The sequence below is a fragment of the Oryctolagus cuniculus genome, chromosome 18, assembly GCF_051225735.1.
Source record: "Oryctolagus cuniculus isolate XC-2025 breed Fujian yellow rabbit chromosome 18, ASM5122573v1, whole genome shotgun sequence".
In the NCBI taxonomy this organism is placed as follows: Eukaryota; Metazoa; Chordata; class Mammalia; order Lagomorpha; family Leporidae; genus Oryctolagus; species Oryctolagus cuniculus.
This window is the reverse complement of record NC_142884.1, coordinates 47,738,104-47,762,265: the sequence shown is the minus strand read 5'-3', so window position 1 is coordinate 47,762,265 and position 24,162 is coordinate 47,738,104. Positions and strand designations below refer to the sequence as shown.

The window sequence follows — 24,162 nt, the reverse complement described above, 5'->3', positions numbered from 1 at the left end:
CAGGGGTTCTTCAGAAAGTTAACAGAAAAAGTATATTCTGAAAAAACTATGCATGAGAACTTTTGTGCACCCAAATAAATTTATCTTTGAATTCCATTCTTCATGAACTGTTGGAAGTACCCTTGCATTTCCATGCATCAAAAGGCAGCCTTGTTCCCGTACTCAGTTATAAAGAATTTAAAGCACAGGGATGATAGCTTCATTAATCTCTCCAAAAACAAACCAACTGCTCCCTGGCTCAGTCACTTGCTACGACCAGGTCACCTACACTAAGGAGGACTCAGCCACACAGCAGTAGGCGGGCTCCTGCCATCAGCTGTCCCTGATGAGTTAGGCAAGCCAAATTGACAGGGTGTGGAAACGGGGTGAGTCATCTTGAAATGAAATGATCATAAGTAACTTGTCAAGGACAACCTTTACAATCTTCAGTACATTACTCTGTTAAACACGTTAACAAGAAGACGGTGTACAGTATTAAATAAAACGCCTACTCAGTTTCCACAAACATCTCTCTGCCAGCCTGTGCCCAATTTTAACATAAATGGCTAGAATTAAATATGGCCCATAGCTTACCTAAAACATAATTATATGTTGTGTTTTACACTGTTGCAAAACGGATACATGAAAATAATCCAGCCTTGGCTGTTACTCACTGAAGTCAATAAAGGTTATTAAGGCCAACTACCAAATACACACATTGCTACTCAGCACGGGGAGCTGTCAGGACAGGAAACACAATTCAAAACATTCAACCTCATCAGGATCTACTCTCTCTTCTAAAAGAAAAGGCAACAAAAGATGCATGAGGAATTTTCTCTCCTGTGTATAAATCATCAGTACTTTTGAAAATGTTTACTCTGGAAACTGCTCTAGAATATTTCCATTGGATTATGCCAAATTGACCTTCTTTTTTTTTTTTTAAGGTCAAAAGGAAATGAATAAATGTCATCAATTTAGAGGATTTCACACCTAGCATTCTTTTCTATATCACTGCGAATTTGATACTGTTAAAACATTTTTATAGGTAAAATAAATGTCAGTTTTGCAAAGAGCGATACCAGACCCTGAGAGACAAATGGCCTATCCATTGAATCTCCGGCTACAGCAAGACTTCCTCACCTCACAGGAGATTTCAGCTTTTCACATTTCGCTTTACCCAGAAAGCAAAGCTTAGACAGTTTCTTTCAAATGGTAACTCTGTCTTATCCTACAATAATCCGGGATGGGGGGTAGTGGGTTGGCTTTCAAAAATAATAAAATAAAGTACAAATGTTTGAATAGCGTTATGATATTATAACATCTTCTTGAAGAAGACCGCAAAAAAGAGCGGGAAGGTGAGGCTAAATTCCAGAGTTATAAGAAAGGGTTATGTTGCTTTGGGCTTAATGGCTCATAAATTCATGAGGTAATATTCAGGGAAAATGTGATATTTTATCAGAATGTCATTCAAATATAAGGTTTAACATTTACATCACAAGAGCATGCAGAGAGTAAAACTCTCCTCCGGGAGAGAAATGGCAAGAATAAACAGTGTGATAAAAAAAAAAAAATGCAGTGCTTGCCGACACAGGGAAGTAGAGGCTGGGGGGCTTAGGAGACAGCTGACTCAACTTTTTAAAATATGTGACTGGTTATGACATGTGAAGCAGTTACCATTAATGGGAGAAAAGCTATCTCAAAGCTCATTTTCATTCGTCTAAAGCTTTCCTGAGAACCACATCTTTCCAACTACAAAGTGAAGAAAAAAAAAAAAAAAGAATAAGAACACAAAGACAGAGAGAAATCACAACACGAGACTCTTCCTGGTACAGAGGCCGTCAAAGGTTTCTTTACTCATAAGCAAAAGGGGAAGAGAAATGCACATATTGCCTGGGGTTTTTTATTTTATTTTCTCGCCAGAAGAGATCGATGTTATGTTGGAGAACAGACAAAATGCATTGATTAAAGAAGTCTTTCCATAACATACACATGATTTTACAATTCAAAAGAGTCTAAGATAAAGAAGAATCATTTGTCTACAATGATATCAATTTGGGGTAATATATTCTCTGGAAGCAAAGTCAGTACGTTCAGAAATGCCGTTTAGATTAGTCTAATTCTATAGAATCCAAATGTGCACCCAACACTGCACTTTTTATGTTAAATTGCTGTTGAATTTGTTAACCCACAACTGATTTCCTGTGTTATGGAATCTTGGAGATTACAGCTAACTTGAAGCAACAGGGATAATTCTTGACAGTTAATGGTAGATTTGTATGCATTTTCCTGAAAGGCTAGCATCTCCAGGGCCTCAAACTGGTAGCTCAACATTGCCCCCTACTGCTTGCAACTAAAAAAAATAGGAGATGGGCTGGTACCAACTAGGAATCCCACCCGCCAGGGCCTGTTCCAGCCCCTGTACACAAATACCAGATGGCATTGCACTAACTATAGACTTTTCCAATGACTTTTCTGTCTCCCCCAATAGTAAAAATAAACTATTATGAATTTGTTAAAAGTAATTTTAAAATGCTTAAAGCAATGCTCAAATTTAATTTGGAGAGACCAACCCTTTTATCTTGGCCCAAACCTTCACTCTGCTGATAAGGATCATCCTGGGGCCTGCTGAGAGACACACTGAGGCCATTGAGCTCCCTTGGAACACTGAGGAATGCCACACCAACTGCAAGGAAACCAGCTCCAGAAAATTTCCAGGGTTGCTCTTCTTTTTAGTCTTTTTTTAAAAATATGAGATCTATAAAATAAATAGAAGAGAGTCCCCCAAAGGAATGTCCCACTGCCACCAAATAAATACAAATGTAAATTTTTTGAATGAATTCAATTGAATGCCACAATACCAAAGGTTTTATCTAAAAAAAGAAAAAAAAAACTCTCAAACAAAAGTAATTTAAAAACATTTTTAATAAAAACAAAGTTCTTGCCTTATTTGTTTTCTAACTCTAATTCACAGAGCTGTCAAATTACAATTTCAAATGCAAGCTGATGCCTTCTAGTTGGGGTTCAGCAGGAAGAGAGAGTCTAACTTATAAATGAATGACCAAAATTAGCATTACGCAATGGGCAGGACACCTAAAAGCTGCCTTTAAACAGGGCTTCCCACAAAAACAGGCTCTCCTTTAGGAACAGAACTAAGGAGATTCAGGCCAGCACTTCCATTTCCTCCAACTGAGAATTAGAATGCTCAGTTCTGCATTGATTCAGGTCTTCAGAGAAATCAATTCCTGTGATATTGCTAACATGCTAAAAGAAGGATTTGAACATTCCCGTTCCAGACATCCATCCACAAAAGGGCGCAGTCTAAAGATCTGGAGAAGGGTTTGGAAAGCAGGGACTTCCGGGTTCTGATTCAGACTTAGAGTTTGGTTGCGGAACCCCCAAACCTGGGTCCTTCCACTCAGTGCACAGCCAGCCAATCGCTGACATCGGTGCGCTGGAAGAAGGCAGGTTCACTTATGAAGCACACAGCAAGGCTGTGTTAGGCCTGGGCTCCCCGAGAGGCTAAATCCAGGAATGGATCTCACAGCCTGGAGGCGGGGATAAGATGTGTGTGTTCAGCAGGTTGGTTGCTGGTGTTGTGGCCCTCCTTTGATTGGCCAATGATATTGTATTTTGGGAGGAATTTCAATGAAGGGCAGTGGGCTCTACTTTGTCAAGGCTACACAGTGGTGACAGTTACTTTCTGCTCAGGACCTGTGGTTCCTAGAAAAACACTCACTGGTCCATAGACCAGTGACCTCATGAGTCTAGTGATCTGAGATCCTGTGGGGCCAGCTGCACCACTCCCTTAAATTACTGAGTTAATTTTAGGACGAGGTGGATTTGCCATCAGAGAAGCAGGGTAAGGGAGGGAGCCCTGGGAGGCTGTGGGGGGTTAGTGCCCAACAGTATCTAGTACCTGCAGCAAGGGCCCTGGACAGGGCTTGGCTTCTGTTATGACTTGATACTTCCATTATTATAAAATGAATGTCAGCGTCGCTCCTACATTGTGTAGGATCTTATCACACTATGGAGGAGGAGGAAGAGGAGCAAGTGGTGCGGAGAGGCTCCAGAGGTGGCAGTGGGCCATTTCTGGTGCTGAAGGATCTATGGCATAAATTTGGTGACAGTTTCCTGGGTGTATACTTATCTCCAAATTCATCCAGTTATATCTATTAAAAATGTACAGCTTTTCGTATGTCAATCGTATTTCAATAAAATGATTTTAAAAATAAAACCAGGACGGCGCCACGGCTCACTTGGCTAATCCTCTGCCTGCGGCACCGGCACCCCGATTGGGGCGCCAGATTCTGTCCCGGTTGCTCCTCTTCCAGCCCAGCTCTCTGCTGTGGCCTGGGAAGGCAGTGGAGGATGGCCCAGGTCCTTGGGCCCTGCACCTGCATGGGAGACCAGGAGGAAGCACCTGGTTCCTGGCTTCAGATCGGTGCAGCATGCCGGCTGTAGCAGCCATTTGGGGGGTGAACACCTTTCTCTCTGTCTCTCTCTCTCTCTCACTGTCTAACTCTGCCTGTTAATAAATAAATAAATAAATAAAAATTAAAAAAAAATAAATAAAACTGGGATGAGACACAGTTACTCGTTTTTGCAGATGGGCTCCCTGTCGGCAGCGCAGTTCAAAACTGCGCAGGGAGGGTGTCTCCAGCACGTAGCAGGCTTTTATCACTTTGCCACTACTTTCTAAACTCTACTGTTGGGCGACAGGACCGTGAGAGGTGAAGGGCAAGAACTGCAGAGCCAGCTCTCCCCACCTATTAGGCTGAGTGACCTTGAGAAAGCTACATCAGTCCTTTGTGTTTCACTCTCCTCCTTTGTAAAAGTGGAGACAATACATCAGCTTTCTGAGGCTGTCATAAAAGTTAGGTAAGTTATATAGAAAACACTCAGAATAGCGTCTGGGCCTTTGGAAATACCACGGGAGTGTTTCCTATTATTATTATTTAAAATTAAGGCTTAATTCAACACCTCCGAGTGACTTCAATTCGCCTCCCAGCTCCATTTCCTACCATATCCCCTGCAATTTCTTGGCTCCAGCCACACTCTGATCTTGTTTTTACAGTTCCTGGAGCCTCATGTTCCACCCCAGATGCCCTTCCCCACCCGACTCCTCCCCATCCAAGGTCCCCAAAGCCACATCTAAGGTTTTACCACAGTCCCATTTCCAGTGGTCTGAATTTAATACTCCCTCCTCTGGAGCGGGATTTTTTTTTTTAAATCCTCTATTATAAGATTTCATTTTAGTGAATGTGATATCTGGTGACACTCATGTCTGTCTCCTTGTTGAACTGTTTGATCAGCAGGGTTCAGAGCACAGCTCCGCGGCCACACTGCTTGGGTTTCAATCTTGCTCTGCCACTGACTTGCTGACCTTGGGTAAGGCACGGCATTTCTCTGTCCTCAGTTTTCACATCTACAAATTAAGGCTCATAAGTATTTTCTATACCTCTTAGCATTACTGTAAGAATTCCCTTAGAAGACTGCCTAGTGCCTATAAAAATGCAAATGAATGTTGTGTGCTGTTGTTGAACTGTCCTCTTACCACTACTCACTGGCACAGTGCTTTATGTATAGAAAACACTAATAAATGTTTATTGAATCGAACTGAGATTGTAGTGACAAAACCCTACTTGTTCCCATCACCTCAAATCACTGAGTAGTATGGAATAATTAAACACACATTTGCCTATGCAAAATAGGCAGAAGAGATTTACCTTGCACAGGATCCCAGAAAATGTGGTCCCCAACCTCATGTACTTACCACATCTTCCATCTTCTTCCACAGTCCCTCCAGTTGAGTCATGGGTTCACACCACCAATCAGTGCACTTTTTGTATCGGTTGCCTTGAAACCAGTACTGCCTCAGCCACTCAAACTCGACCTGGGAGCCACAGAAAGAAGGCAGTGGTTACAACGTCCTTGAGATGGACAAGCAAGGACAACGACTTTGCTGCTCAATTCCCCTCCAGTAACTTCAGAGCCACAGAGTGAGAAAAGGTGAGAAAAGCTTGACCTACCCCGTTCCCAGCAAAACCTAAGAGTCTCCAGGGCACTTCTGCAAAGCCAAGAAAAGAATCATCTTAAAGATGAGGTCTAAGGAAGGCATTTGGCACAGCAGTTAAGCTGCCACCTGGGACACACAATGCGTTTTGGGCTGCCTGGGTTCTCAGTCTCGGCTCTACTCTCCGGTCCAGATTCCTGATGACGTGCACCTTACGAGGCGGCAGGTGATGGCTCAGGACGTGGGTCCCTGCCACCCACATGGGAGACCAGGACTGCGTAATTTCTCCTGTTTCCAAGCTGGCCTAGCCTTGGCTGTAGCAGGCATCTGAGCAGTGAATCAGCAGATGGGAGATCTCTTTCCATCTTTCTCCCTCACTTCTCTCTCTAATTGCCTTTCAAATAAACAATTTTTTTAAAAAAAGCTCTTTAAAACAAGAGCTCAGGTTCTTTTAGAAAGACATCCCCGCTCCCACTAGGGCGGGGTTTTGAATCATCTTCATCAATCAGATGTGGAGAAATTTCTAAGTCAATTAGCAATGCTGAGATCCTAAATACAAGCAGCCTGCATCACGTGCTGCAAGAAAGACATGATCAAACAAAATATGTTTTATTAAATGTATTTATGAAGACTAGTATTGAAAAACAACAGATTGGGGCCAGCGCTGTGGCACAGCAGGTTAGGGCCCTGGCCTGGAGCACCAGCATCCCATATGGGCGCCAGTTCGAGTCCCGGCTGCTCCTCTTCCAATCCAGCTCTCGCTATGGCCTGGGAGGGCAGTGAAGGATGGCCCAAGTCCTTGGGCCCCTGCACCCGTGTGGGAGATCCCGAAGAAGCTCCTGGCTCCTGGCTTCGGATCGGCGCAGCTCTGGCCGTTGCAGCCATCTGGGGAGTGAGCCAGCAGATGGAGGACCTCTCTCTGTCTCTACCTCTCTCTGTAACTCCATCTTTCAAATAAATAAAATAAATCTTAAAAAAAAAAAAAGAAAGAAAACAACAGAAACACATCAGGGAATACCAACTATAAGTTCCGTAGCTTAAAAATAAAATGCTAATCCATGGGGAGGGGGTGGGATGTTGGTAAAAACATTTGCCCATATAACCAAACATACATTAAACATACAAAGCCATTCAAATTGTCAACTCAGGGCAAATGACAGTAAGTCGGAGCAATAGCAAAGCCACTAGTAGTTTATTTTCCTTCCATAGAAACTACTACAGTAAACTTCTATTGCTTGCTGTCTTAGTATTTCTCCTTGTAGTCTCGTAAAACCGTGCAATTCATTTGGTAACCACCCCATCTCTATTCTCAGTCCCTGTGGGTTAAGTAGAGCTCTCGGGGCCGGCGCTATGGAGTAGCGGGTAAGGCTGCTGTTTGCAGTGCCAGCATCCCATGTGGGGGCTGGTTCAAGTCCTGGCTGCTCCAATTCTGACCCGGTTCTCTGCTGTGGCCTGGAAAGGCAGTAGAGGATGGCTCAAGTCCCTGGGCCCCTGTGCCCGCATGGGAGACCCAGAAGAAGCTCCTGGCTCCTGGCTTCACATTGGTCCAGCTCCAGCCATTGCGGCCACTTGGGGAGTGAACCAGTGGATGGAAGATTTGTCTCTCTCTGCCTCTGCCTCTCTGTAACTGTGCCTTTCAAACAGGTGAATGAATCTTTAAAAACAAGCAAACGAAAAAAAAGAGCTCTCACGGCTTTATCGGGGTGGAATTTGCAACCCAAGTCTAAGCCAGTCAGCCTGCCCCATTTCTCTATAATTGTCCTGGATGGCAGTAGATATATGTTCAATCAGAAAAGTCTCAAGACCATCAACAGATATAGGAAGAAGACTACAGCCATTGGGCATCAAATGGAATGGAGTTAACACAATAAGACGTGACTGCAAAAAGAAACCATAAAAACCAGGCCCTTGGTGACATCAACTGATTCTTGATCAAGCTCTTCCTGAAGCTCTTTTTACTTAAGCCAGTCAGGCTGAGTTTTCTGTCTCATGCAACTGAAATCATATCAACATAAAGATGAGAGGCTCAGTAAAGCTTTAGAAGTATAAGAAATGTGTCCTATTTGTCTCTCAAGAATTCTATCACTCATTTTCAATGTGAAAATCAAATTTTACCATCAAAGTACAAGTCCATTCTTCCCAAAAACTCTTTCTACCTCTGCCCTCTAAAGAAATGTAGAGCAATCACAGCTTCAGGTTGGGTCCTCTGGCTTTGCTAAGGTGATCATGTTCCATACACAGACACAGAGCCATTATAATCTTCACCTGTTACCACAAAGGATTTTTTGTTTGTTTATCCATATTGAACTTTCATGAGGCAAACAAAAGCAACTTGTGAAGATTTAACAATGGTGAAAATGGATCAAATAAGTAACCTGAGAACACCAAGTCATTTGAAAAGGTCTTAGTTTACATTAACTAAATGTTTGTTTGATACGTAAACCTGATTTCAGTTAAAGCTGTTTAAACAAAACAAAAAAGGAATGTAGACAAGATTAAGACAACAGTTGCTAAACCTTATCTGTGGTATTAAAAGACAGTGGTTAACAGAAGTAAACCTGAGCACTCTGAAAGGAGACTGAAGACAAGTGTAGTTCAACTTCTGTGAAGATACAGGTTTAACAACATATCTATTACAAGAAAGAAATTATGTTCTTTTTCATGGATTGCACATGAAAATTGCTCAGGCCATAGGAACAGCCTGTCAACAACACATCGGGCCCTGTGTTAAGAGAGTTGAAAGGTTTTTTAAAAGATTTTCCAATGTGTGGACTGGTGACTGCCACTGAAGATGACAAAAGGCATAAGCCTTGGCAATGAGGGTCTATCCCAGGAAATAAACTGGATCATCATATGTAATTAGCTCATTCAGTCTATCAGGATACACTCGCATGCAGAGCTCAGTCAAACTCAGACATGAGGAAAAGGGCGTATCTGGGCACTCTGCTACTGGACGATAAAAGAGCACTATTTTAATAAATGGTGCCTTCCTCGTCCTCCTCGATGCCTTTTGAAGCAGACATTGTTGTGGTTACCAGTGAGGGCTCTGGAGTCAGTTCAACCCTGGGCTCCACTACAGAAAAGCGATGTCGTCTGTAAAACAGGGATAATTACATAATAACCACATAGGTTTGTGGTAAGGATTAAATAGTTAATAATGAGCTGCCTATATATGTCAGGCACTTGCAAGACACTAAGAATACAAACTGAACAAGACCACAAGGCCTAGAACTTACAGTCTCCAGGCATCTCACCATCTTAAGAAGTTTTCTTAGGAGGAAAACTTCTAATTTTCATGCCAACTCATGTCCCCCTTTCCACTAATGCCAGTCAGAATAGTTCAGTAGTGAGAACTTAACTCCCAACAGAGTTTTATTCATGAAGTGAAGCATTGCCCATGAGATGCAATCTTTCTGAACATCAAATCCATTGGCATGCATCTTATTTGACTCCATGCCGTGACATTTCCATTTCAATGTTGTGGCTATAACAGTATAAGATTTTAACCAAATGTCCCTCTCACCAGTTTTCCTACTGCCAAGGGAAGTAGTTGGCTCTTTTCTAAAAGTTAAGGAAGCAAAAAAAACATTCCCAGTCACTTGATTCAAAGTTTGAAGTAAAAACAAAACAAAACAAAACAAAAACACTCCCTAAACTCTGGAGATTAAGAAGGAAAATTGCAGGATGGGCACTGAATAAAACCCAAAGGATGGGAGGGGCGTTTGGCACACTGGTTAAGATGTCATTTAGGAGACCCTTATTCCATACAGGAGTACCTGGTTTGAACCCCAGTTTTACTCCTGCTTCTGCCTTCCTGCTAATGCACACCCTGGGAGGCAGAGGTGATGGCTCAAGTCCTTGAGTCCCTACACACACGTGGGAGACCTGGGTTGAATTCCTTGCTCCTAGCTTCAACATGGCCCTACTCTGGCTAGTGCAAGCCTTTGGGTAGTGAACCAGCAGATGGAAGATCTTTCCTTGTCTCTTTATCCCTGTCTTTCAAACAAACAAAACAAATAAATAAAAATTAAAACATACATACACACATACACCAAAGGGGTAGGACTTGGGATCCAATGGAATCTTTATAACTTCAGGGCTAAAGTGGTGAAATCCTAACCATATTGAATGAGTGATCAAGTTCTAGCCAGGACAGGGGTTGAGTCTTCACCCTTGTCCAGAGCACAGTCCCTCCAAGGAGGCTCCCAGCTAACACAGCAGAAGTGGGAGACAAGCTGTTGGAGCCAGAGCTGTGGTGTAGCGGATTAAGCCTCCAACTACAGTGCTGGCATTGCATGAGTGCTGGTTTGTGTCCCGGCTGCTCCTCTTCCAATCCAGCTCTCTGCTATGGCCTGGGAAAGCAGCAGAAGATGGCCCAAGTCCTTGGGCCCCTTCACCTGCATGGGAGACCCGGAAGAAGCTCCTGGTTCCTAGCATCAGATCAGCCTAGTTCTGGTCATTATGGCTATTTGGGGAGTGAACCAGCATATGGAAGACCTTTCTCTGTGTCTCTTCCACTCTCTGGCTATAATTCTACCTCTCAAATAAATATGCTCTCTCTGGGTCTTCTGAGTATTCCTTACCCTCATGTATGATGTGAACTTCCCCAGTCTTCAAGGGAATTAATGCCCATCACCATCAGAAGGTTCCCTGACAACCAGAGGCCCTGCAGGGTCTTGATGGGCCTCCTGGGCAGCGAAAAACAAAAATGCTCCCAGGAGCTATGGGTACACAGGTGCCATCCAGAAGGCCCTCTTCTGTAACTCACCTGCACTTGCCTGCTCCATGCTATAGTCAAAAAAAGAGATCACTCAAGAAAAGTTGTTCTCCACCAAACACCTAGGACAAGACTGTAAGGGAGGAAGAAACAGAATCCACACACCTATCTGAACCTCCATCACTGGGCGCTTACACACCGAACAGGACGTCTCAGATCCCCAAATGATATTTCTGAGCCACTAGATCACAATCTCGTTGCCATCTATCGCCATCACTTCTACAGATAAGCAATTGTCATTTGCTTTTCTTCTGTCAAGTTTGTTTAGGCTCTTGATGTGGCCCCAGGTTGGCCATGAATTTCTCTCATGAGAAACGTGAACACTGCTCCTTGGGGTGAATGTCTCATTTTACCAACCAAAATAAATGATTTCACTGGAAAATAAAGTAGGCAGGGAGAGATGCTAAGGCTCAATCTACAAAGAGACCCTCTCATCACAGTTGTACGGATGATGCAGCTCTGATCAAGAGGAAACCGGGACAAAACAGTGCCACGACACAGTACATTCTTCAAGGGGGGACTTTATGAGAAATGAAGACACAGATTCCACTTTTTATGGTTTTTAATATTTGTATATTTATTTATTTGAAAGGCAGAATGGCAGGGGATAGAGAGACAGAGTGATCTTCTACCTGCTAGTTCACTCCCCTAATGTCCACAATAGCTGGGGCTGGGCCAGGCCAAATCCAGGAGCCAGGAACTTCATCCAGGTCCCCAGTGTGGACGGCAGGGGCCCAAGCACTTGGGCCATCATCCATGGCTTTCCCATGTGCATTAGCAGGGAGATGGATAGGAAGCCAACCAGTTAGGACTTTAACCAGCGATGCCATACAGAAGGCCAGTGTCACAGGCTGCAGCTTAACTCACTGCGCAACAATGCAGCCCTCATATTTTACTATTTTTAAGAAGGAAAACAGACCATTAAATAATACAGAAGAAGATTCCTCTTATTACCAAACAAAAGAACTCATCTAAGCCTCTTAAGTTGGGAAAAATATCTAAAAGTTACTCAGTTCCTCTGCCAAAAGTCCCTAAATTGCTAAGTTAGAAACCATCCTAGACAAGGAAAACAAGCCACTCCTAAACCCACAGAGCCAGAGAGCATGTAAAACCAAAGACTTCATCCTGTAATTAGTCCAGCCAAGGCACGTGGTTTTTTTTTTTTTTTTTTTTTTGTTTTTTTTTTTTTTTTTTTGACAGGCAGAGTTAGACAGTGAGAGAGAGAGAGGGACAGAGAGAAAGGTCTTCCTTACGTTGGTTCACCCCCCAAATGGCTGCTACGCCTGGCACGCTGCGCCGATCCGAAGCCAGGAGCCAGGTGCTTCCTCCTGGTCTCCCATGCGGGTGCAGGGCCCAAGCACTTGGGCCATCCTGCACAGCCTTCCTGGGCCACAGCAAAGAGCTGGACTGGAAGAGGAGCAACCGGGACAGAACCCAGTGCCCTAACTGGGACTAGAACCTGGAGCGCCAGTGCCGCAAGAAGAAAGCCAACAGGAAGAAAATGGTGTAACTACTACGGACATTTGTGTGTTTGTTTAACAAGAGGATGCAGTAGAGACTAAGCATGGGAGTTCTTGATCCTGGGCTAACTCCTAGGGTGAACAAACAGTATCCAAAGCTGTGCCCTGATAGATGGAAATAATTCATAACATAAGGATATGACCTTGAAGAATCAAAGACAGGAGGGAGCCAAAATCTGGCACTCTACGCTGTTCAGATTTAAGGCCTCTCTCTCCATTCGACCGCAGCCTGGCCTGGTGGGCCTAAGATTCCTGATACATCTCAGCCCCACCTCTGTAACACACACAATGTCCAAGCAGCCAGCACGCTGAAACAGCTGGACGTGGAGGATGGTATTCTACTGTTAGGTAAATGGTGTGATTTGACAGATTTCCCCTGTCCACTGACAATGAAACATCTGAGACAGGAAGACACAGTAGCCCACAGGCTTGTTAAAGAAAGCAGCCAGCCTGCGGGCCTGACCCTTATGACTGCGACTGCAAAGTTTGTAGGGAAGGAGGTAACTAAATTTCCACATTAGAGTTTTTACAGTGCAAAGACGGAGAAAGACAAAACTCTGCTCCCAGGAATCGTTCAGAGAGGTTGCCAGGCGCCTAAGTGAGCGACATTCTAGCTCTCAGCAAGGGTTGACTGAAACAAAGCAGGACAGTACTGAGCTCTGGGTGCAGCTCAGCCCAACGGCAAAGGAAGACCTTTCTCTCTCTCTCTCTCTCTCTCTCTCACTGTCCACTCTGCCTGTCAAAAAAATAATAAATAAATAAATAAATAAATAAGGGGGAGTCGTCCCCCAAAAAGCACCGTGTCTCCTCCTTCGGTTCTGGAGATGAGAAATTATGTATCTTTTCAAAGGCATTCTGTGTAACTGTGGGAGCAGACATTGTTTCTCCTCTGCTCACAACTCTTGAGTGGCTCCCTGTTTCCCAAAGAGTTAAAAGAAAATGTCCCCTGCTTACGAAGGCCTCGGAAGACCCTTACAATCCACTGCTCCCCAGTCTCCGAGCACCATCTCTGTGACCACACCTCACAATTCGCAGCCTCACTTCCTCTCTTCGAACAGACCTGCCCCTGACCTACCCACGAACACCAGCATCTCGCCAGCTTGCAGTGGTCGCTCCTTCCGTCGGAAATGCTCTCCGCAGACACCCAGGCGACGCCCTCCCTCCCTCCTGCAGGTCTCTGCTCAGCGGATGTCTTTTCAATAGCGATGCTCTCTGGTTCTCCCGAAGTCTCCATTACCTCGTCCTGTTTTCCACGTCAACTTCTAACATACTACATAATTCTCCAAAGTTTGTGTTTATTATTCATAGTCATCTCCCTATATAGAAGGCTGTCTATTTTATTTACCAATCTACCCTAACGCACCCAGAAGAGTCTCTGGCACATGCTCGGTAATCATTTATTTAAAGAGCAAATGAGAACACCTTTGTGTTCGGAACTCGCCTTCAATCCTTCTAACTATATCAAAGAGAAAGTCTCAGATGGTGACAATCTTCAGTAATTCTCTATGACTTTTTAATGTCTTTTGCTTTTAACATTTTTATTTATTTTTTTAAAGATAGATTTATTGTTTTGAAAGGCAGAGTCAGAGAGGGAGGTGTTGAGGTTGATTTGTTCTCAGAGGAGGAGCGTGGTGGGGGCAAGAGGCACGGAGTCCCCACACAAACCCCAGGAGTCCAGTGAAAGCAGGCCAGAGGCAGCTGCCTGCAGACTCGTTTATTTCAGTTATACAGCAGCTTATATAGCCAAGGCAGCCAATCCGGTCAAGGGGCAGTCTATGCCCTAACCAATCACACCCTGTTGCCAGGCAGTTTCTGAAGCCATCCAATCACAGCCTATTGCCAGGCAGGCTCCATTTGCCATGTGGTTTCAGAATTCATCCAATCACAGCCTGTTGCCAGGCAGTTTCTGTTGCCAGTGGCCATCTTGGCATGGCCTTCTCATTCCACCACAGGGAGGGAGGGAGAGAGGGAGAGAGGGAGAGAGGTGGAGGGGGGAGGGAGATGGGGGGGAGGGGGAGAGGGACAGGGGGAGGGGAACAGGGGGAGGGAGGGGGGAGGGGGAGGGGAGGGAGAGGGAGTGCTTCCATCCACTGGGTCACTCCCCAAATGGCTAAAATGGCTAGGACTGGGGCCAGGCAGAAGCCAGGAGCCAGGAACTCCATCAGGGTCTCCCACTTGGATGGCCAGAGCACAAGTATTTGGACCATCATCTGCTGCCTTCCCAAGTGCATTAGCAGGGAGTTGGATCAGAAGTGGAGCAGCTGGGACTTGAAACAGTGTTCAAACAGAATGCCACAGCTCAGCACAGGCTGCAGCTTAACCTGCTGTGCCACAATACCAGCCCCTCTTTTAATATTTTTACATAAAACTTACCAATTGTGACAACCACCCATTTTAACTGGACAATTCATGATTTTTTTAAAAATTCATTAAGTTGTACAACCATTACCACTAATCTCCTTCTTATGAAGAATAGAGACTTTCAACTCAGAGACTCCTTTCTGGGAGAGTATCTGTGAATGGTATAGTAAAACTGCTCTGTTGTCATTCATTGTATTTTTCTGATTATTTGCTCTTTTGGCTAATCATATTGAATTTCCACTTGAAGTGGCAATATAAAGTTTCCATCATAATGAAATTTATTTATGTGAAAATTAGTTGATTTAAAGAAAAATGTTATATAGCTAACAATATAGATAGTCCAAAAGTGAAGTATGATTTGAATGGGTGTTAATGAGAATAATAATGGCTGTGAGGCCGGCGCCGTGGCTCAATAGGCTAATCCTCAGCCTGCGGCGCCGGCACACCGGGTTCTAGTCCCGGTCGGGGCGCCGGATTCTGTCCCGGTTGCCCCTCTTCCAGGCCAGCTCTCTGCTATGGCCAGGGAGTGCAGTGGAGGATGGCCCAAGTGCTTGGGCCCTGCACCCCATGGGAGACCAGGAGAAGCACCTGGCTGCTGGCTTCAGATCAGCGCGATGCACCGGCTGCATCACGCCGGCCACACCGGCCATTGGAGGGTGAACCAACAGTAAAGGAAGACCTTTCTCTCTGTCTCTCTCTCTCACTGTCCACTCTGCCTGTCAATAATAATAATAATAATAATAATAATAAATAATGGCTGTGAAACATTAACTCATGTGATCTAGACCTGCTGGTCTCCCGGACAGCAGAGTCGCAACTTAACTGCATTAATCAAAGGCAAGACATTGTCACTTGTTCCTAGGGCCTACCTTCAGTCCTTGGTGGGGGACTCTTCCTGAATCCCTTGTGTTTGGGCACATCTTGTGGGCAAGGCACTGACTGACCTGTTTCACATTCTCACTGGAAGATCAGGTGCATCGCAAACAGCCTTGGAAGGGACAGACAGTGTCTTCCTCTAGTGCAAAGGACACACGTGCCAACCATCCACTGGAGAAGATTCCACTGGCCTAGTCAAGGCTCCTCTCCTGGACTGCACCCTCTCCACAGGCACGTGTCACCCAGCCTCCTTGCATCACCACGTGGAAATACAGACTTGGAGAATGTCATGCTCCGAATTTTTGCACGGCCCTGGAACTTCTTATGTCAAAATCCTTTTGCCTCCATGGTGGTGGTATTAAGAGGTGAGGCCTTTGGAGGGTGACAGTTCACGAGCTTAGTGACCTAATTAAAGGCAGCCTGCTTGCCCTGGCCACCATGTGAAGACACAGTGAGAAAGCACCATTTAGGACATTTCCTAATGTCACAACCTCACCAGACATAGGTTTTCTAGCTTCTTAGTCATGCTGTGAGGACACATTTCTGTTGTTTGGGTGTGACCTATTACATGGCATATTATTGTAACAGCCCAAATGGACTAAGTCAGGGAACAGGCACAAAAATGTTGCTACTCTGGCTTCTGCTGTTGGTTTAATAAACAGTCTTTCATCGGGGACCTAACAGTCTCATGTCTTGTACCAGTGGATGAATTTGTTAACTTACAACTAGAATAGATTTTTCAGAACACCCATAAGTCCTTGAAAGTCCTCACCTCATTGTGAATTTCTTCTCCTTGTTTCAAAACTGCAGGCTCGAACGACTTCAAAGTGACAGCAGTGCCATCCACATCATCACGGACGTTCTGCAGAGCCAACTGGCAGCGTTGTAAGATGTAGTCCAAGGTTCCCATTGAGCACTGCAAGACAGAGCCAGCAGTCAAGGTTACGAGCAAGGTCCATGTGCATGTGCCACTCTTCCTGGGAATATTCACACGTGTCGCCCTTCTGAGCATGCACCAGCCATCCCCACAGCCACACTGCTAACTGAAGAATTCTGCCACCGTCTGCTCGCTGGATGTTGTGCCGCCAGCTTGGCCTCACGGAGGCTACTCAGCTCCCCGACTTTTATCATGGGCCTCTCAGCTTAACTAAACAGTAGGCTCTCGCCCTATTTTTATATTCATTTTCTCCATAAACTACAACTTTTAGAATTAAGTCCTAAATGTAGATGAGACTTAATAAATAATTATTGGGGGGCCAGCACTGTGGCATAGTAGGCTAAGCATCCGCCTGCAGCACCGGCATCCCAGATGGGCACCAGTTCGTGTCCTGGCTGCTCCACTTCCAATCCAGCTCCCTGCTTATGGCCTGGGAAAGTAGCGGAAGATGGCCCAAGTGCCTGGACCGCTGTGCCCACATGGGAGACATGGAAGAAGCTACTGGCTCCTGGCTTTGAATCAGCTCATTTCCAGCCATTGTGGTTTTTGAGGTGTGAACCAGAGGATGGAAGACCTCTCTCTCTGTCTCTCCCTCTATCTCTGTAACTCTCTCAAATAAATAAATAAAAATTTAAAATAATTATTGGATGGTGGCTAACTAACCAACAAGTCAAGGACACAGGCTTTATTTTGAGTGCCCTGAGGCCTAACCATGAAAGAGGAAAGTAACCAGGCCATAGAACTGGCTGAAAAGCACACAAAATAGAAAAGCAATGGATGGGGACCGGCACTGTGGTGCACTAGGTTAGTCCTCCACCTGCGGCACTGGCATCCCATATGGGTGCCGGCTTCTGGTCCTGGTTGCTCCTCTTCCAGTCCAGCTCTCTGCTGTGGCCCGGGAAGGCAGTAGAAGATGGCTCAAGTGCTTGGGCCCTGCACCTGCATGGGAGACCTGGAAGAGGCTCCTGGATCCTGGCTGCGCATAGGTGCAGCTCCGGCCGTTGCGGCCGTTTGGGGAGTGAACCAACAGAAGGAAGATCTTTCTCTCTGTCTCTCTCACTGTCTGTAACTCTACCTGTCAAATAAATAAATAAAAATCTTTAAAAAAAAAAAAAAGCAATGATGGAGGCAGGGGGGATTAAAAGCATGAACACAAGGGGGAAAAGCTCATCTTCCTTTTCTACAAATGGCCTATATTAGACAGTTGGAGTCCTCGGCAGAGTAGAGTCTTCCAACAACGAAGAATCTGTGGCTTGTGCCCTGGAGCCACAAACAAAGGCACACCTTAGTACCTGGCTGTCAGCAGGGACACAGATAACTAGCTCATCCCTCTCTGTGTCTGTGAGTGCAAAACAGAGAGAGGGCCAATGGACAAAGCCCTTCTTTGCAGGATCATTTGTCAGAAGGGGATGCAGATAGAAGCAAGCTCCATTTGGTTTGATAATCAAGTGAATTCCTAGAATGATTTAAAAAAAAAGAGCAAGCTATAAATATCCTATAGACACAGTGAGGGATATGGACCCCTGAAATATTTTTGTCTGAATATTTCTCATTTAAACCAAGCCCATGGAAATAACTTTGAAGGCTAATCCTCTGGCGTAAAAATTCCTTGCACATTAACTGCCATTTTATACAATGTGACATCAACAAGCCTGGGAGGAACAAAAGTTTCTGTGCCAAAAAACAGAAACTTGACTCATGCATATTTTAATATGAAGACCCCAGAGTGCTGAGAGCGTAAGGGCAGGCAGCTCCAATTTGCTGCAAAGAGAAAACAAAGACTAGACGTGAATTACCGCTGACGTCTGTCCCACAGCACCCCTGCTACGTCCTCTGAAATGATATTGAGTCTGAAAGTTACCCTACTCTCACCTTTACTTCCCCAGGTATGGAGCAACCGATGCAAATTGTTATTAAATACACTGCCACTTACTATAGCTAATTATTAGAAACAACCGAAATTTCCCATCAGCAGGGAACCCGTTATACGAACTATGGTGTATCCATACTTGCAGCCAAAAAGAAAAAAAATGAAATTTTTTTCTGGGTGTACAAAGTTTTTTTTTTTGTTTTTTTTTTTTGATGTAAAGAACTATAAAGCAGGTTTGGTGGTGTGGGGAGCAAACCGGACTAGACTGAGTTACTGGAATTAAGACTTATTCTATGCATCTGCTCTCCCACAATATGGCGCTGGGAGAGAAGTAAACAGCTTCCACACAGCTGCCTCCAGTTCAACTAATAAACTGTAGGACTTGCTACTGATTGGAGGAGAGCAGCGTACTCGGCGTGTGGGCAGCCGAGTTAGGATTGGTGGAGGAGGACTATAAAGGAGGAGAGAGACGGCATGCACCGGGAACATCTAAGGGGGAACATCTATCTGAAGGAACACCTGTGCAGCCCCCGAGAAGAGCCGGCCGGCGGTGTGCCGCTCCCCTGCGGAAGTGGGGAATGTGGCCAGGGGGAACTGCCCTTCCACGGAGGTGGAAGGGATAGTAGCCAACCCGGGAAGAACCAGCAGCAAACCCGGGGAGGGCCGAGCAGACGATAGAACAGCGCAGGGTCCTGTGTCGTTCCTCCACGAAGAGGGGGAGCGACAGGTGGGATTTTTGGATTTTAGAATGTTTTTTAGTAATAATTTTATTGAGATAAAATTCGTGTATCATAAAGTGATATGACACGACCATTTAAATCATATAATTGAATGGCTTTTAGTACATTTATAGTTGTTCAACTGCCACTACAATTAATTTTAGAATAATATTACTCTGCCAAAAAGAAATTCTGAGACATTTAGTAGTTATCTCCTCCCATTTCTATGAATCTTTCCAAGCCTACAAAACTACTAATCCACTTCCTATGTCCAAAGATATGTTCTTCTGGATATTTAAACGAAATCATACAATAAATAGGTGATCTTCTGTGACTGGTTTCTTCCACTTAGCACGTTTTCTGATGTTGTAGTATGCATATCATTCCCTTGTGCTGACAAATAATATTCCACTATATGGAGAGGCCTCATTTTATTTATCCATTCATTAAGCAATAACCATTGGGTTCTTGCCACTTTTTGACTTTTATGAGTCAAGCTATTTTGAATCTTCACGTACAAGTGTTCACATGAAATTGCTGAGTCACAGAACGACTCGGGTGTGACCTTCTGAAGAAGTGCCTGACAGCTTCCCCAAGTGGTTGCAGCACCAAACATCCCCCCCACCCCACACTGCATGAGGACTCCACTTTCTACACACCCCCATCAATACCTACTAACGATCTTTTTGATTCTCATCTTCCTGGTGGTATGAAGCGTTATCGTTTCATGGCTTTATTTGAATTTCCCTAATGACTTACAATGTTTCCTATTCTCCATGTGCTTACCGGTCTTTGATCGACCTTATTTGTAGATGTGTTTCTGTTCAGATCTTTCAACTGAGTAATCTTACATACTTTTTTTTTTTAACTTTTGAAACATTTAAGTAACTACTTATTCAATAAATAATTACACATAAAATTTAAATGCAAAGAATGATATTCTGTGCTGAGTCCCATGGACATTCTATAACAACTAGAAAAAACTACAGTCGAATACAGGTCAAGAGCCATCAGACATAATCCAGTCATCCGCAACCAAAACATCTGAATAGATTTCTTCTCTGATTAGCTAAAATGACTTCCAGAACATCATTTCCTTAACACAATCTGTTTCCTACACATTGTGAATAGACAGAAAATAGCAAGTCATTTTGCTTGGCACAGATAAGATGTGCAGTATTAACACTGTAGAAAAGAAAGTCTGTCTGTACAATAAGCAAGGGTTATAGAGTTGCATGAATTTGTGTTCCCTTCCTCATGGAGGGAAACAATAGTGCAGTTTCAGTGTTGGGAAGAAAATCCCCTATTTGTAAACAATAATTTAAGATGAAATAAATAAGATAAAAAGATAATCCCACCACCTGAAACCATTTACATATTTTACTGTATGTAAGTCTCTGTCCCTACTCAGTTGTAATTAGTATGTACATGACAACATGTACAATATTTTTCATTGTTTGTATATAAGTATCTAAAACTATCATTTCCAATGATTGCTAATTAAAGTCAGCAATTTAATTAGGTGATCACATACTATAAAGGCACTAAAGTTCTTATCCATCTTTTTACTGATCATGTTAGAAAAACATTTACATATAAAGTTTTACTGAATTATTTCCCAGGTTTAATTGCTGAAAACAGTGCTATGAGACCATGAACATGAATTTTATGGTACTTAATACAAATTCCCACATAGTATTCTAAAAAGTAAACTCCTCAGAAAAACTACCAGAAGTAAATGAATATATAGTTTCACTGTAACTTTGTTAGTACTAAATATTTTCATTATTTATTTTGGTGGAATATTAGGGCAGAAATAAAAAATTTATCCTAAAATAGTGACTTCTTAGATTACTTTCAATTTTAAGATGATTTTTATTTTTTATTAACTATTAATTTATTTGAAAGGCAGAAAGAGATCTTCTGTCCACTGGCTTATTCCCCAAATGTCTACAACAGCCAGAGCTAGGCCAGGCCAAAGCCAGAAGACTGGAACTTAATCCAGGGCTCTCACATAGATGGTAGGGACCCTAGTACTTGAACCATAACTTTCTGTCTCCCACAAGACACACATGAGTAGGAATCTAGAATCAGAAGCAGAGCTGAGACTCAATCCTGGCCACTTTGAAATAGGATCCAGGAATCTCAAGCAGGAATTTAACCACTGTACCAAAGTCCTCCCCTAAGGTGAATTGAAGCCTGTTTACATGGATCATCTACTAACAGAAGTCAGCAAGCTATCCTTTAAAAAAAAAAAAAAATATTCATTTGAAAGTCAGAAATACAGAGAAAAAGGGAGAGCCATAGAGATCTTCCATCTGGTTCACTCCTCAAATGTCTGTAACGGCCAGATGGAAGCCAGAAGCTTCATCCAGGTCTCCCACCTGAGAGTGCAGGGGCCCGAACACTGGGGCCATCTTCCACTGCTTTCCCAGGCCATTAGTAGGGAGCTGAATAGGAAGTGGAACAACTGGGAGATGAACCAGCTCACATATGAGATGCCAGAGTCACAAGCGGAGGCTTTACCCACTATGCCACAGCACTGGCCCTCAGCAAATGCTTCTTAGAAGACTAGACAACAGGCCGGCGCCGTGGCTCACTAGGCTAATCCGCCTTGCGGCGCCAGCACACCGGGTTCTAGTCCGGTCGGGGCGCCGGATTCTGTCCCAGTTGCCCCTCTTCCAGGCCAGCTCTCTGCTGTGCCCAGGAGTGCAGTGGAGGATGGCCCAAGTAGTTGGGCCCTGCACTCCATGGGAGACCAGGAAAAGTACCTGGCTCATGCCTTTGGATCAACGCGATGCGCCGGCCGCGGTGGCCATTGGAGGGTGAACCAATGTCAAAAGGAAGACCTTTCTCTCTGTCTCTCTCTCTCTCACTGTCCACTCTGCCTGTCAAAAAAAAAAAAAAAAGACTAGACAATAGATATTTTGCAGGCTGTAAGGTCTGTGTTGTGAACAACTCAGTTCTGCCGTTGTTGCTCCAAAGCCCAATGTCAACAAATGAGTATGGCTGTGATGCATTTACAAAAACGGCCTGGCCTGCAGGCCAGAGTTTGCTGGCCGCTGATCTACATTATAGGAACATGACTCACATTACATGTATTTAATTAGTAAAATATCAGGTAGCTTAAACACAGAACGTGACGATCACAGATTTGGTGTAAAGGTTCTCTCTCAGGAGAGTCACTATAGATGATTCCTCTTTTTTTCTTTAAAATTAATGAATGCTCAAAATTTGGGCTAAAAATCAGAAGACACAAAGACAGCCATGACTAATCAGAGAAATCTAAGCTCCAGGATATTTTTGAAAGCAATGCTGCTCAGTATGAAACTGGTCCACCTGGAAAAAAGCAAACAAGGTTAAGGGGTTGCTTCTAATGCTGCACTCCAAAGGGCTTCCTTTGGGATTTTGTGTGTGTGTGTGTGTATTTACTGCAAGGGGTAGAGATGAGCAGTGTCTTGTTCTTTTGCAAATTTTTTTTTTTAAGATTTATTTATTGAAAGTCAGAGTTACACAGAGAGAGAGGAGAAGCAGAGAGAGAGAGAGAGAGGCCTTCCATCCGCTGGTTCACTCCCCAATTGGCTGCAATGGTCATAGCTGCACTGATCCAAAGCCAGAGGCCAGGAGCTTCTTCCAGGTCTCCCACATGGGTGCAGGAGCTCAAGGACTTGGGCCATCTTCTACTGCTTTCTCAGGCCACAGCAGAGAGCTGGATTGGAAGTGGAGCAGCTGAGTATTGAACTGGCGCCATACAGGATGCCGGAGCTTCAGGCCAGGGCGTTAACCTGCTGCGCCACATCGCCAGCCCCTGCAAGTTTTAAGTCCACATTCCCATTTGTCTGCTGGAACTCTATACTCAGCAGTTACAACTCAGCCTGTTCAAAACTGATCTAATTATTATCTTCCCCTCCCTGTCCTTACTAATAGTCATGTTATCCCTGAATCACACAGACTTGGAACTCATAGTCATTGTCAGACTTTGTCTCCTATATTATTCATGGGAATCTTTTTTTTTTCTTGCTGCTACTACCTTAGTTCATATTCTGAAAAGTTCAAGCAATGTCCTCATCATTTGTATCTTCCTAAAGTTTTTTCCAATATGTCAATAAGGGATCATCAATAGCCTGCAACTGCCTGACAATTTAAGTTCAAACACACAATTTTATGACCAGGATCCTTCACATTCTAGTTCCATGCAAGAGTCAGGCTTTTCTGCCAACTCATTCCCCAAATGGCCACAACAGCCGGGGCTGAGCCAGGCAAAAACCAGGAGCCAGGAGCTTTATCCAGGTCTCCCACCTGGGTGCAGGGGCCCAAGGAGTTGGGTCATCTTCCACTGCTTTCCCACCGCTGGATCGGAATTGGAGCAGCAGGAACTCGAACCAGAGTTTGTATCGGATGCCAGTCATGCAGACAGCAGCTTAATACATTAGGTCACAATGCAGGCCCTACCATGTGCTACTTTCTATTCTACATTATACCTAGTCTTAATTGTAAGCATCTTGAAGGCACTAAATATATCAACCATTCCTGTTCACATGTGCCTAAAAGAATACCTTCAACACCAGAAAGTTTTTCAAAGTTTGCACTTTAAATGAATGGCAATTCTTATAATCAAACCCACTGAGTGTTGAATGTCTCTTACTTTATTATGTACATTCTAGTGAAAGAGAGGATTTCAAAAAGTTCACAAAAAAGTGGAATTAAAAGAAACTCTGAAATCTATGCATAGAGAGTATTCTTGAGGTTAATGGAAAATGCATAAGATGAAAAAACTAAACATGAACTTCAAAAAAATTTTTGAACCAAAATAAACACCTTTTAATTCCACTTTTCCATGAGCATTTTGAAATTCCTTCATGTAAGTAGGGACCAAATAACCTTTCACACACAGAGCTTTAGCTCTCCCTACCTCCTTGTAGTTTTTCATTAGAATGAAATGAAAAGACACTTGCGGCACCGGCACACCGGGTTCTAGTCCCGGTCGGGGTGCCAGATTCTGTCCCGGTTGCCCCTCTTCCAGGCCAGCTCTCTGCTGTGGCCAGGGAGTGCAGTGGAGGATGGCCCAAGTGCTTGGGCTCTGCACCCCGTGGGAGACCAGGATAAGTAC

The 24,162-nt window shown here is 44.1% G+C and overlaps 1 protein-coding gene across 8 annotated transcripts in view; it reads right to left on the bottom strand.

Annotated features, from left to right (window-relative positions):
* Positions 1-24,162, bottom strand: part of FTO (FTO alpha-ketoglutarate dependent dioxygenase) — a 416,527-nt gene that overhangs the window by 214,113 nt on the left and 178,252 nt on the right. For all 8 annotated transcript variants that reach the window (XM_089318677.1, XM_070061822.2, XM_070061824.2 and 5 more), the window contains 2 exon segments: positions 16,299-16,442; positions 5,753-5,872 (listed from right to left, as the gene is read on the bottom strand). In XM_089318677.1, the coding sequence (XP_089174803.1) occupies positions 5,753-5,872; positions 16,299-16,442 (264 nt within the window).